This window comes from Penaeus monodon, chromosome 39 (assembly GCF_015228065.2).
Source record: "Penaeus monodon isolate SGIC_2016 chromosome 39, NSTDA_Pmon_1, whole genome shotgun sequence".
NCBI lineage: Eukaryota > Metazoa > Arthropoda > Malacostraca > Decapoda > Penaeidae > Penaeus > Penaeus monodon.
In genome coordinates, this window is record NC_051424.1 from 6,992,690 (window position 1) to 7,007,689 (window position 15,000).

Consider the following 15,000-nt stretch of genomic DNA (forward strand, 5'->3'; position numbering starts at 1 on the left):
TAATATATGTATATGGTATTTATGTGTATAGTGGTATATATGTATATGTATATGTATGTGTCTCTCTTTTTTTGCCTGTATGTTTTAATGTACATATAGATTTTGGTATATGTTTTGGAACATTATATAATTGCACATAAAACTGAAGTCATACTGGACAAAAAGGGGATCTTTTAGAAGTATGAAATTGGTTTCATGATTGAAAATATTATTTGTAAGCAGTCAAGAACATCTTGGAAAAGGAAATTTAGAAATTTTCGAACATCAAAATGATGCTACTTCATTAGCAGTGTATGTGTAGGTATTATGAATACATTTTACATATTCCTGCACATACTATTCAGATCTGTCTAGTAAATATGTGTTATTGCTTCACAGGCCTTACCTCTTGTCACCATTTTTGTGGGTAAGAAAACCGCAACTGGCATTTGTCGCGTGCTCACCCTCTCAAAGTCTGCCGACAAGCCTTACCAGGTGGAGTTTGGGGTCCCCTCAACAGCCACACCGCTCACACCTGGGAAACCTGATTGGGCTAATTACGTCAAAGGAGTCGTGGCCAACTTCCCAGGTCAGGCTGATTGGGAAGTGGTATTTGTACAAAGAGAATGTGATTTTTCTTATATATGTACATGTGTAGGTTAAGAAGCTTGTTGTATTGTCTAAGTGTTAAAAAACTTTAATGAAGGAATGAAAATTTATTGTGACATATGTGATACGCAGATATTGTCACTGCGGCTCTGCTAATGAGAAATATGCTTTATTCAGGTGATATTAGTGGGTTTGATGCTGTGGTAACAACTTCTGTTCCACTGGGAGGGGGACTTTCCAGTAGTGCATCACTTGAGGTTGCTACATACACTTTCCTGGAAGTTCTTACTGGAAACAAAGCTCCCAGGTGACTATGGATTTTTTTTTTTTTTTTTTTTTTTTTTTTCTCTCCTTTCTTTCCCTCTCTCTCTCTCTCTCTCTTTTTCTCTCTCTTTTTCTCTATCTTTTTCTCTATCTTTCTCTCTTTCTCTTTCTCTTTCTCTTCTCTTTCTCTTTCTCTCTCTTTCTCTTCTCTCTCTCTCTTTTTCTCTCTTCTTTCTCTCTTCTTTTTCTCTCTTTCTTTTTCTCTTTCTTTTTCTCTCTTTCTTTTCTCTCTTTTCTTTTTCTCTCTTTCTTTCTCTCTCTCTCTCTCTCTCTCTCTCTCTCTCTCTTCTCTCTCTCTCTCTCCTCTCCTCTCCCCTCTCCCCCTCTCCCCTCATTCTCTCATCCATCTCCCTCTTCCTCCCCCCCCTCATTCTCTCACCATCTCCCTCTCCTCTCCCTCTCTCAATTCTCTCTCCTCTCTCTCTCTCTCTCCTCTACTTTCTCTGCTCTCTCTCTCTCTCTCATTCTCTCTCTCTCTCTCCACACACACACACAACACACACACACACACACACACACACACACACACACACACACACACACATACACACACACACACACACAGTTCAATATATTTAGTATCTCTAGAATAATTAATTCTCCCCTCACATGATGATAAAAATTTTTAACAAAGTATGTAAATGTTAATGACAAACCATCCTCAACAGCTTGCAGGCAAAGGCTCTCGCGTGCCAGAAAGCAGAGCACGACTTTGCCAACATGCCATGTGGGATTATGGATCAGTTCATCTCTACCATGGGGAAAGCAGGCTGTGCTCTGCTGATTGACTGCAGGTTAGGAATGCTAGAAGAAGGCCTAGATAGTTGACAGGGATCAAAATGTGAACAGTTGCTATAAATGAGAAAAATGTTTGCAAAACTTACAAAACAAAAGAAATGTTCAGTATTTGATTGTCAGACTTCTTCTGCAAGTGTAGGTATATTAATTTTGTCAGTTCCCTTTCATTGATTTTGATTTGTGTATTCATTTATTCAGTGTATGTAAAGCATAAAGAATAATCAGCCAGAGGGAATATCTATAATTATATATCCTTCATTTGCCACATTTAAAAAAATAAGAATTGGAATTTTGTGAAAAGACAGTGGTTCTTTTCCTTGCAGGTCGCTTGAATCCAGTCTGGTACCACTGGATGACCCTTCTGTGACCTTTGTGATCACCAACTCCAATGTTAGACACACACTATCTGGCTCTGAATACCCCACGCGCCGTCGACAGTGCTACGAAGCTGCAGCCGCCCTTGGCAAAAAGAGTTTGCGCGATGCCACTCTGGAAGACCTAGAGAGTGAGGAGAAGGCATCTTATTTCTCTCTTATTTTTGTTCTTGCAATTTTTTTTTTTTTTTTTTTTTTTTTTTTGCAATTTTTTTTTTTTTTTTTTTTTTTTAATGTAACAGTAGTGTAAGTTACTACAAACTGTTGTTCTTTCCGAATGCAAATCATGTCCAGAGAGAGTGATATGAATACATACAATGTCACATTTTTATCAATTTTGAAGGTATTGATTTGTAAACATATAGAATTACAGCAAAGAGAGATAAGGGAGTTGGTATTCAAGCTGCACTGTATAAAATCCATTTATGAAATATGATTGCATATGTTTGCTTTGATGACAAAAAATTGCATTATTTGTTGTTTTCTTTAATGTTTAGTATGCTTGTAGTCATTACAAGTTGCAAATGCCATGAATTATTACAGATTATTTTTACAGAGTGCAAATCCTCCCTGAGTGAAGAGGTGTACTGCAGGGCAAGGCATGTCATATCAGAGATTCAGCGCACATCAGAGGCTGTCACTGTGCTCAAAAAGGCAGATTATGCAACCTTTGGAAAATTGATGACCGAATCACATAATTCCCTCAGGTACACTGACAAAGGGAAATACTTTTTTCTCTCTTTATATGTTTTCTTCTTCACAGAGAAGTTTCATTTACTAGTAGTACAGCCAGGAAACTCTTCTTTTTACCTTAATTTTTTATTTATTTATTTATTTATTTATTTATTTTTTTTTTTTTTTTTTTTTTTTTTTTTTTTTTTTTTTTTTTTATGACAAAAATTGAGAATATCCTCCATTTTCACCATTCATACCTCTCATTCATTTTAATTCAAAGTGTAAACATGAAACAGGTACATGCCTCTTTCCTTTGATGTGTTTTATCAGTTGTTTAACCCAATGCCGACGGGGATGGTATGCCATGCCTTCTGTGAGTTTACTTTATCAATTTTTTTTACACATAGATGGCTACACTTGTACTAAGTCACCAATGAGCCAATTACGAGTACTGCCAGTCTTACCCATTTACCCTTTTCCGTTATTTACGAAAATATTTTACCTTATTTTATTTTGCTGTTTCTAATGTTAATATTAGAGTAATTATAGTGTTTTTAATAAAAATAACACCATCGATATTCATAGCATTAGTAAAAAATATGTTTTTTTTCCTTCAATTCAAGGAAAGGTGAAATCAGGTAAGGTCACAAGGTCTACTAATTGACTCCTTTGTGGCTAAGCATCAGCAGAACCATCTATGTGCAGAGACATTTCACAAAAAAATAAAAATTGAGCACAGCATTTTCCCCGGCAGCTTTGGGTTAATGGATTCCACAAGTAAATTGTTCCTATTCTTATTCAAGGAAGGTAAATTTCTGTTATTGTATGAAGAGAATCAGTGAGAATTGCAGTGAATCCCAGATCTCACAGTTAATAATTTTAAAGATCTGTTTATATATATGATTTCAAACCTCTGAAGGTTAATACAGGTATTTAATTATGAATTATATTATTTATTTTATGATTACCTCATAACTAAGCTGTATCTTAGAAAAGTGTTTGTCTGGAGTTGACAAAACATATGATGAGTTTTGTTTAATTTTTTTTCTATTAATTTCTATTCTCCTTCTCCTTCTCCTTCTCTTCCTCCTCCTTCTCTTCCTTCTCTTCCTCCTCCTTCCTCTTCCTTCTCCTCCTCCTCCTCCTCCTCCTCCTTCTCTTCCTCCTCCTCTTCCTCTTCCTCTTCTTCCCCTTCCTCTTCCTCCTCTTCCTCTACCTCCTTCTCCTTCTCCTCCTTCTCCTTCCTTTTTTTCTTCCTCCTCCTCCTCCTCTTCTTCCTCCTCCTCCTCCTCCTCCTCTTCTTCTCCTCCTCCTCCTCCTCCTCCTCTTCCTTCTCTTCCTCTTCCTCTTCCTCTTCCTCTTCCTCCTCCTCCTCCTCCTCCTCCTCCTCCTCCTCCTCCTCCTCCTCCTCCTTCTCCTCTTCCTCCTCCTCTTCTTCCCCTTCCTCTTCCTCCTCCTCCTCTTGCTCCTCCTCCTCCTCCTCCTCCTCCTCCTCCTCCTCCTCCTCCTACTACTACTACTACTACTACTACTACTACTACTACTACTACTACTACTACTACTACTATTACTACTACTACTCCTTCTCCTTCTTTTCCTTCCTCCTCCTCCTTCATCATCATCATCATCATCATCATCATCATCACCATCATCATCATCATCAGCATCACCATCATCATCACTATCACTATCACCATCATCACCACCATATCATCACCATCATCATCATCATCACCATCATCACCATCATCATTATTACCATCTTGCTCTTCATCTTGATATTTCTCTCCCTCATGTGAAAGCAAGAGAAAAAGCAAGAAGAGAAAGTAAGGACTGGGAAGAGAGTGGGGGAAATTACCCTCTCTTCTGCCCTTCCCCTGTGGTCTCATGCTCCTTCCCTTTCCATCAGGGACGACTACGAGGTGTCATGCCCTGAGCTCGACCAGTTAGTTTTCGTCTGCGCTGGAGGTGCCTGGGGTCTTCGGCTCCAGGATGACAGGTGGAGGCTTCGGGGGATGCACCGTCACACTGGTTGGTGTTCAGGGATCCTGCCGGGGAAAGGTTAAAAGGGATGAGGACCTGAAGGGAATTATAGTGAGGAGGGAGGGATGGAGAGGATGCTGTGAGGAGGGAGGGACAGAGAGGATGCTGTGAGGAGGAGAGGAGATGGAAGAGTTGGGGATGAGGAGGGGAGTGGGAAGGGAAGGGAGGGGAGGAAACGAAAAAAAAGGAGAGGAGGGATTTAGGGAGAAGAGGTTACGCTTGTGGGACATTTGGCATGTTCTGTTGGGAAGAGGAGGAGAGTATATATTGTGGGAAAGTATCATAAGTGAGCTAAGGATAGAGGTGAGTATTATGAAAGAAATATAGTGGAGAAGCATGGGGAGAATCATAGTGTCAAATCATTAGATAAAGAGGATTTAGTAAATGAGCATGGAGAGAGAGAGGGAGTATAGTGGGAAAAAATGAGAGTATAGTAGAATAAAAAAAAATTATGGGAGTATGAGAGATGGCTCTCCCTCTCATACTCACATTCTTTTTCTTCTTCTTCTTCTTCTTCATTTTTTTTGTGAGAACATGGGATGTGAAATTCACAGTCAAGCATAATCTTTCATGCATAAATATAAGGGGAAGGAGAACTAGTATCAGTGACTACTAAAAAGACTGAATGTTTGAATTACAGTGGATAAAGAATCACATTTTTATGATATGGGCCTGACAGACAGTAATAAAATAGTTCTATAACATTTCTTCTCTCTTTTGTGCAGGTGAAACAAGAAAGTGTGGAACGTCTTATCTCTCACACAATCCAGAAATACAGTGGCAAGCCAACCTTCTACGTGTGCTCACCTTCAGAGGGATCACAGCCGCTTGCACTGTAGTCTGTGTTGCAGGAAACCACATGAAGCAGCTGATTAATGCTGTATTTTTTTCTGATTAAGGGGCAATTATTTTTTTAATATTCCTATCATTCAAGTGTATAATGTAGCAACTCATCGTAGAATACATTTTGAATATATTCAGAAATGTAAATAAGTTGTTGTTTTTTTAACCTCTCTCTCTCTCTCTCTCTCTCTCTCTCTCTCTCTCTCTCTCTCTCTCTCTCTCTCTCTCTCTCTCATCTCTCTCTCTCTCTCTCTCTCTCTCTCTCTCTCTCCCTCTCTCTCTCTCCCTCTCTCTCCCCCCTCTCTCTCTCTCTCCTCCTCTTTCTTTCCCTCTCCCTCTCCCTCCCACCAAAACCTTGCTTGTTGTTTGCCCTTAGGAGTGTGCTGTTACCCAAGTTTAGGCATCCCCTGCCTTGACCTCGCCCTCCCTCTCACTACTTTTCTCTCTTTTCTTCTCCCCTTTCCTTTTCCTTCTCTTCTTTACCCTCTTCTTCTGTCCACTTATCCTATTAACTCCTTTTTAGACTTTTTGCCACAATACTATATCATAGTGCTTGCATGTTTACCACTAAGCTTTAACCATCTCCCTCTTCCTTTCCCTACCTCTCTCCCTCTCCCTCTCCCTACCTCCCTCCTCTCTCTCTCTCTCTCCTTTTCCCTCTCTCTTCTTCCTTTTCTCTCTCTCTCTCTCTCTCTCTCTCTCTCTCTCTCTCTCTCTCTCTCTCCCCTCCTCCCCTCTCCCTCTCCTTTCTCTCTCTCTCTTTCTCTCTCTCTCTTTCTCTTCTCTCTCCCTCCCTCCCTCCCTCTCCTTCTCCCTCTTCCTTCTTTCTCTCTCTCTCTCTCTCTCTCTCTCTCTCTCTCTTCTCTTCTCTCTCTCTCTCTCTCTCTCTCTCTCTCTCTCTCACTCTCTCTCTCTCTCTCTCCCTCTCTTTCTCTCTCTCTCCCTCTCTTTCTCTCTCTTCTTCTCTTTCTCCTTCGTGTGTATGTGTGTTAGTGTGTTTGTTTGTTTGTGTGTGTGTGTGTGTGTGTGTGTGTGTGTGTGTGTGTGTGTGTGTGTGTGTGTGTGTGTGTGTGTGTGTGTGTGTGTGTGTGTGTGTGTGTGTGTGTGTGTGTGTGTGTGTGTGTGTGTGTGTGTGTGTGTGTGTGTGTGTGTGTGTGTGTGTGTGTGTGTGTGTGTGTGTGTGTGTGTGCAGACGGGAAGATGAATAAATGGACTGATATATCTATAAATATATAGATATTCGGGCTTTAATAATACGCCTACTTTTGTCTCCCTGTAGCAAAGTTACCTTCTTGTGTTTTGTGGGGGGACTGTAGTAGAATGTAGACCCACAACACACTGCTTTCCCTCAAGTGAATTTTGCTTGCACAATGCTGCCTTGTCTATTAAGGCGTCTTCTGTACACGTCATAAAAGTTAATTCCGGATCAAAGTTAATCCAAATCCATGCTATTTGCACAGATACAAGACACTGTTAGGCGCACGAGGCATTGTGAGCTCTCTCTCGTGCGTGATCGAGGGGCACGGTTAAGGAAGTGTAGACTGATATATATAGTCTAAAATAAGAGAAAAGAAGAAAGAAGGAAGAGAAACAGGGAGGGTAGTTTTTTCAGGCTGTTGCTATCGAAGATCATGATAACAAATGTCCACGCGGTTTTGAAGTCCCTATAGTTTAAAGAATCAGGAAGTTTGTACTTTGAATTTGAAACCTAATCATGTTATTAAAAGCTTTCTCTTTTATTCAATTAATATGTTGCACAAGTTGGGAATGGTTTTCTAACTAAGAAATAACATTGCCTTCTCTCTGAAATTCTCTGTGTCATTTTCTTTTCGTTTTTCTTTTCAGTGTTGAGAGTTATATCTGCAGGTTGAATATCCACCAACTCACAAAAATAAAAATATATATAGCTGAATTTTCACATTCCTCTTTGACATGAAAATATCAGAATTTGTTTCGTTACTGCTTATTATAAATATTAATGGCAACTCAACTCGATCTTTTCTATAGAGTTGATGACGTTGTTATGACGTATGGATACATGATTGGTGGGATTGAATAGCTCGTTCTGCGCACGTGCAGGATTAAGATTTGAGCTCAAAAGTAAAGTCTGATCCGGAGGTGAATTAAATTTAATCCTGCACGCTGTCATTGCTCATGCATAATAGAGATCTGGCTCAAACTTTAATACTGGATTAACTTCTATGGTGTGTACAGAAGACGCCCTTAGTAAAGGCAAATGAAAAGAAAATGATGATGATGATAATAATAACAATAAATTTCTTTTGTATGTCATTTTATCGCAGATTTGTAATTATTGTGAAAAGTGACAATAGAGATTTATACAGTACAGTAATTGGGTGAATTTCAGACTTCATATAGGTTGATTGATTGACTGTATGAGTTACAAATGCTTACTGTGGCTTACCAGAGCTTAAGCAACGCCTCTCACACAACGGAAACTCCATCCCAATAAAGACGACCTTAACACTGAATCAGTTATGAATTCATCTAACTGTAACAGAGCTGGTCACATTCGACCTAACTTTAAAACAAATCCAAAGGCAGTGATTCTGTAAGTCAGTGGTTGTTTAACATTTATCATCATCATCAATAACGGTATGCTCATGTTTGAGCAGCCGTGGACCTCTCCACCATCCTTCGCCACTAAACTCGATCTTACGCTTTTCTTTCCACTTGTACCATCGACAGCCCGCAAATATCTTTGATGTTGTCGCTCAGTCTTGTCTTCGGTTTGACTCTTCCTCTGTTTCCTATCACCATCCCTGTCAGCAAGTCTTTCTCAATACTTCCACTTCTCATCACATGACCAATAAACTTTAATTTCCTCCTGTTCAAGATGTCCAACAGCCGGTCTTTACAATTTATTTTTCTCTGCACTTCATCATTCGTCTTCTTCTCTGTCCAGCTAATATGCAGTACTCGTCTGTAACACCACATTTCAAAACTATTGATCTTTTTCTTGTCTATCTACTTCAGCACCCAACGCTCAGAACCATATGATGCAATTGGGAAAACTAATGAGTTCAATAACCTCAGCTTTGTCCGTAAGATAATGCTTCGGTCTTTCCAGATGTTATTGAGAGCAATTGTGGCGTTTTTGGCAATGGTAATTCTTCTTTTTATCTCCGGTGAATCATCATATGTATTAGTTAAAACAGCTCCAAGATAAGTGAACTCTTTCACATTTTCCACAATCATTCCATTGATTGTAACATGTTCATCATTGTTCATTGCCGGTTATCTTTGAATCTTCATGATCTTAGTTTTCTTGGCATTAAGAAACAAGCCAGCCTTTTCGCTTCTCTAACTTTATCTAGTAGTCCTTCAAAATTCTCTAGAGCACCTCTCATAATTGTTTCAGAATATATATTAAAGAGGTACGGAGACAGAATGCAACCCTGTCGCACTCCTTGTTTGACCGAACCATTCTGTTAACCCATAAGTGGTTCTTACAGCTGCTTGTTGTTGGTCATACATGGCTTTTATTAGTTGGATGATGTGTTTTGGAAACTTCATATCGTACATGTTATTCCAGAGGATATCGTGATCAACAGTATCAAAAGCTTTCACATAATCGATGAAACACAGGTATAGGTCTTTTTGATGTTCTCTGTTTTTCTCTATGATCAATTTTAAATTTAGAATCTGGTTTCTGGTACCTTTTCCAGGGCGAAAACCTGCTTGTTCGTCTGCAATTTCCTCTCTTAACTTCAACTTCATTCTTTCAGCAATAATTTTCAACAAAATTTTGCTGCTGTGACTTATTAATGCAATTGTCCTATTATTGTTGCATTGGAGTGCGTCACCTTTTTTAGGTATGGGAGTAAAGACTGATTTTACCCAGTCTTCTGGCCATTTTCTTTCATTCCATATTTTTGTAGAGTTTGTAGAAGAAGTATTCAACACTTTCGCCAGCATTCTTAATTAGTTCTGCTGTTATTTCATCTATTCCGGGGCTCTTGTTATTCTTTACTTCTTTTATGGCTTTTATAACTTCGTCTAGCAGTGGCGGTGGTTCATCTTCGTTGTCATTGAGTCTAATTAATGTTGTTGTTAGATCTTTATTCTTTTTGTATAGGTTGGAACAATATTGATTCCATCTATCTTTGACTTCTTTTCCATCACATAAAACAAGTCCATGCATTATAAAGTCTGATTTTTTTTTTTTTAATGAGTGGATTGATGCTGTAGCCGCTCCTATTGAGTTTACACATATCTTGATCTGCCCAATCCTTTGCTCGTTACTCTCGTGGGGGCTTAGGAGACGGAGACTGAGGCCCAAATGTAGGGAATCAGCCTTGGACCTCAGCCCTCGCCTCAACTAACCTTGCATGTTTTTTTTTTTTCTTCTCCTTTCCTTTTCCTTTTCGCATTCATCCCTTTCTTCTATCCACTTATCCTAATCGCTAACTCGTTTCTACCCTTTTCGCCACAATGCTTTACCATAGTGCTACATGACCTTTGATGTGTAGCACATTTGTTTGTCTTAACCATTAATCATTATTAGATATCTTGATTGGCATAGTGTCAGGTGTACAGTTTCCCCTCGTGGTAATTGGTCAGCTCAGACGCAGATGTGAAAAACAAGATTTTTTACTTCATATCTTCAGACTGAGAATAGGATGAGTGTTGTTCCTAGGTTGCTCAAACTAAATCAAGAGATTTTCATCTTGCTATGCCTGAAATTGCATATGACATATTGATCTGATTGATGGTTAAAATACCTGCCCTACTCTTGAACATAAAGTTGCAAATAAAGAAACTGTAGCCATTAAAAACAGAATTGTGAATTATGAGGTCAAGCCCTTTCCCGACGGGTAGTAGTCATAGTGGCCCGGGCCTCGCTGCCGGGGGTTTATATCGTCACCCTAGCATGCGCGACCGCTCATGCCAAATACCAGCATCCCTTGCCATTTCTTCGTAATACTACGAGCATATGTTTTATTTTCAGTTTTCATTATTTTCTGAAGTCTCTATTTGCCATATTTCCTGATAAATCAAGCCTGAAGGATATTTTTTTGTTATGTAGACTCCATAGTTGATCATTAGGGGCCACGGTGGCCGAATGGTTAGAGCGTCGGACTCAAGACTGTCACGACAGCAATCTGAGTTCGAGGGTTCGAGTCACCGGCCGGCGCGTTGTTTCCCTTGGGCAAGGAACTTCACCTCGATTGCCTGCCTAGCCACTGGGTGGCCAAGCCAGCTCAAGTCAGTGCTGGGTAAATAGAGATGGTGACTCGATAAAAACACCGGGCGGAAGGCAATGGCAAACCACCGCTCTAAATTGCTAAGAAAAAATCATGGAAGCCCATGATCGTCAAGGCCGCGGTGGCCGAATGGTTAGAGCGTCGGACTCAAGACTGTCACGACGGCAATCTGAATTCGAGGGTTCGAGTCACCAACCGGCACGTTGTTCCCTTGGGCAAGGAACTTCGCCCTGATTGCCTACCTAGCCACTGGGTGGCCAAGCCAGCCCAAGTCAAGTGCTGGTCCCAAGCCCGGATAAATAGAGAGAATGATTACCTATAAAGGTACCACCGGCACTCTCCGTGGAAAGGAACTGGGGACCCTACCACGTACTCACTCCAAGAGCATCACAACATGAAAACTACAATTAAGTATCATGCTGTGACCACGGCGGCTCAGACATGAACCTACCGTTAAAAGAAAGAGAAAAAGTTGGTCATTATTCGCTCTATAGTCCGAATAAAATAAGCAGTGTGTGGCATCATGGAGTTGAAATCGTAGGTTTGTTGTTGTTGTTGTTGTTGTTTTTTTTTGTATCGTAAAAATGAGAAAGTGTTAAAAACGACTTAATCACATTTTTATTGGCAGAAAAATAATATTTTGCCGAGATTGTAAAAAAAAAAAAAAAAAAAAAATCCACCATGGCATGTACGTACATGCCCCCGGCAGATAGTCCTGCCATGCCATGGCATGTACGTACATTCCACCCGTCGGCAATTAATAATTATTATATAATATATATATATAATATAATTATATAATACTATTAATTAGTCCCAAAAAAGTTTAGACCAATAATACTTGCAACAGTTCATGACTCTCCAGTTGCAGGGATTTTTCTCATAGAAAAGAAAAATCAGAGAAAATATTTCATATTTTTCTGGCTAGGTGCTAGGGCAACCATTAAAAGATACTGTAGGTCTTGCCATGTTTGCCAAAAATTCACTTCTAGAGGAAATGTAAAGAAAGTTAATTTGGTATCTATGCCTGTAATTAGGGATTTTTTTGTAGAGTTGCTATTGATCTGTGAGCCATTTGATACCTTCAGGCAGGGGCCACAAATGCATCTTGGCAGTGATAGATTGTAGCTACCAGATTCCCTGAAGCAGTAATCTTACAGAGAAACGGATACATCGAGAGATAGAGAGAATGGCAGTGACACACACACACACACACACACACACACACACACACACACAAGGAAGATAGACACAGATAGAGAGAGACAAACAGACACATACACACACTTACTCACACACACATACACACACACAGGAAGGCAGACAGAGATAGAGAGAGACAAACAGACTCATACACACACTTACTCACACACACACACACACAGATAGAGAGAGAAACACACACACACACACGCACGCACGCACGCACGCACGCACGCACACACACACACACACACACACACACACACACACACACACACACACACACACACAACACACACACACACACACACAGAAACACACACACACACACACACACAGAGGGAGAGACGCGCACAGAGAAAGAGAGACAGGCATACATAGACACACAGAAATAGAGAGACAGAGAAACATTAATTAATTAATTGATTAATCTAGTTTTATTCCATTTTACAATGGGTATTCTTGTGACATACTATCTGTTTTATTTTGATTCTATGTGCAAGGAATGGCCGGGGTTACCATCCACTGGCGGCGATGGATTTGAGCGCAGGTCAGCATGGTTGCTGCACCACAGAGAGAGAGAGAAAGACAGTGTGACAAACTGACAAAGCGACAGATTGAGAAACTGACAAAGTGACAAAACACTTATAGCACTTGCTGAATATCTATTAATACCCAGAGTTTAAAATCAGACCTGTTCTTTTGTATAAGAGAGAGAGAGAGAGAGAGAGAGAGAGAGAGAGAGAGAGAGAGAAACACGCGTTTGAGAAAGGATGTAAAAAAAAAAATCTACGTGCAACACATTCGAAAGCGGCCTTGTCCTGGACTCGCTGACTATGTTTTAACATCCTGTTAGTCTTGAATTCGCTTTACCAAGAGAGGCTAAAGACTTTTCACGAAAACTTCGTCATTTCTCGCAAGTCTCTTTTTAGTGATGATTGTCTGAAATAAATTTTAATGATTCTTACAGATAGGTCAAACAGGATATAAAAATATTTTGTGAAGCGAGAGGGAGAGAGAGACAAACAGAGACAGAGACAGAAAGTGGAGTTAGTAGACAGTTACTGTACACCCTCAAATTCTCTACAACACACACAATTAGCAGAATCTTCGATAGATTTAATGAAAAAAAAAAAAAAACGTTAGTTACGTCCGGTATCTCTCTAGAGGTCCGAGTTACCGACTTGTCCGAACACTTTGGGCAGGGATCCGAACAATTTGTTTGACTATTTTGCTTATCCGTCCGAGCGGGGCGAGCGGTTCCGGACACTGCATCAGCCCTCGGCTCAACCAATTTTGCTATTTTGTCTTTTCTTCTCCCCCTCTCCCTTTCGATCTCTTCTCCAACCCTTCTTGTGATAATTTCCTCAGGTATAAGAGCCGTGCTGAAAGGATGCCATGGTGTCAATCCTGAACCGCCTCGGTGAGCCATGGGCACAGTATTCCCTTGGTTATTCGTATAATCCTGAAACCTCGTGGAGACCTGATTGGTAAACTGTTTATCTTCTGCACATATTTCAGACTGTTCATGGCCAATAATGAAGATTTTGTACTCTTAATAAAGGCACTGAATCCCCCCTCCCCTTTATCAACTAACCTATCTGAATTTAGCTTATGGTTTTCCGACCCCTGCCTCCTCTCCCGTGATCACGCCCCCGACCACTGCTACCACTAAGCCCTCCTCGATGCTTGCTGTCAACTTGTTCCATTCCGAAATCATCCACCCAAGTTATTACTCAATCTTCAGAACATTTCATTTCTTCTCTCTCTCTCAACGCCCTCCATTCCAATTCCTCCTGCACAGTCTTCTTCATTATCTACTACCTCCTCCCTTATTACTACTCTTCATCCTTATCGTCCTCCTCCTCGCAGTATTCCCTCTCTCTCCCAGTCAAATTGCTTTGCCATTCTGCATCCAGATACGCCAGTCTCTAACCACTTCCCCGATATATGCACCTTCTTCTCGTGTCACCTGTCGCACCTGGCTATCTAAATGTTCCGTCCCATCTTCCACATTCTCTCCTACACCTACCCCTTCTTCTGCTCCTTGGACATCTGCCTCCTCTTCTTCTCGTTAAAAAATCTTCGTTTCTCAGACATTTCCACCTAACTCTCCTCCAGAAACTCTTGAGGACATTCAAAACTTCTTAAACCTGAGCCACTAGAACGATCCACGCCATTATCCACCCTACAATCTCTCTACTCTCATTTCCTCTACAGTCAGAGTGATATTTATTAAACACATTTGTTTGTTTTAACCATTACTCACCCATTAACCAAATGCCTATATCTACATCACCGAGTTATCAGGCACGATTAGATATTCAGATAACATATAACAGAACTAGGAAATAAACGGCAGCGGGGGATAACGGACAAAAATGCAAGAAACAAAACTGGATTTCCGAATTGCATGAGTCATGACTTGCACTTGACGTAGCTTTTTCTCCATTAATTTCAGTGCTTTCCGTTGCATCATTTCTTTTTTTACCGAAAAAGGACTGAGGTTGTGATTTATCTAATAGAGCGATAAAAAGACATATCTGTTAAAATAATACTGATGATAATGACGATTATAATGATTATAATGATTAATGTTTTATTATTACTATTGTTATTATTACTACTATTAATACTATTATTATCACCATTATTAGTATTAGTATTATCATTCTTATCATTATTATCATTATTATTACCATTATTATTATTATCATTATCATTATGATCATTATAATCATTGTTATCATTATTATTATTATTATCATCACTAGTTTTTATTAATAATAATAATAATAATAATGATGATGATGATGTTGATAATGATAAAATAACGATGATGATAATGAATGATGATGATGATAATGGTAATGATAATGTAGAATGGTAATGATAACGATTATAATAATAACACCACCACCAAC

At 39.8% G+C, this 15,000-nt stretch overlaps 1 protein-coding gene across 1 annotated transcript in view; it reads left to right on the top strand.

Annotated features, from left to right (window-relative positions):
* Positions 1-5,795, top strand: part of LOC119597216 (galactokinase-like) — a 10,226-nt gene extending 4,431 nt beyond the window's left edge. The window contains 8 exon segments of the mRNA XM_037946743.1: positions 379-568; positions 766-895; positions 1,581-1,706; positions 2,034-2,215; positions 2,641-2,791; positions 4,669-4,711; positions 4,713-4,790; positions 5,528-5,795. Coding sequence (XP_037802671.1) covers positions 379-568; positions 766-895; positions 1,581-1,706; positions 2,034-2,215; positions 2,641-2,791; positions 4,669-4,711; positions 4,713-4,790; positions 5,528-5,641 — 1,014 coding nt within the window. The 3' untranslated portion in view covers positions 5,642-5,795.
* Positions 5,796-15,000: the final 9,205 nt, after the last annotated feature.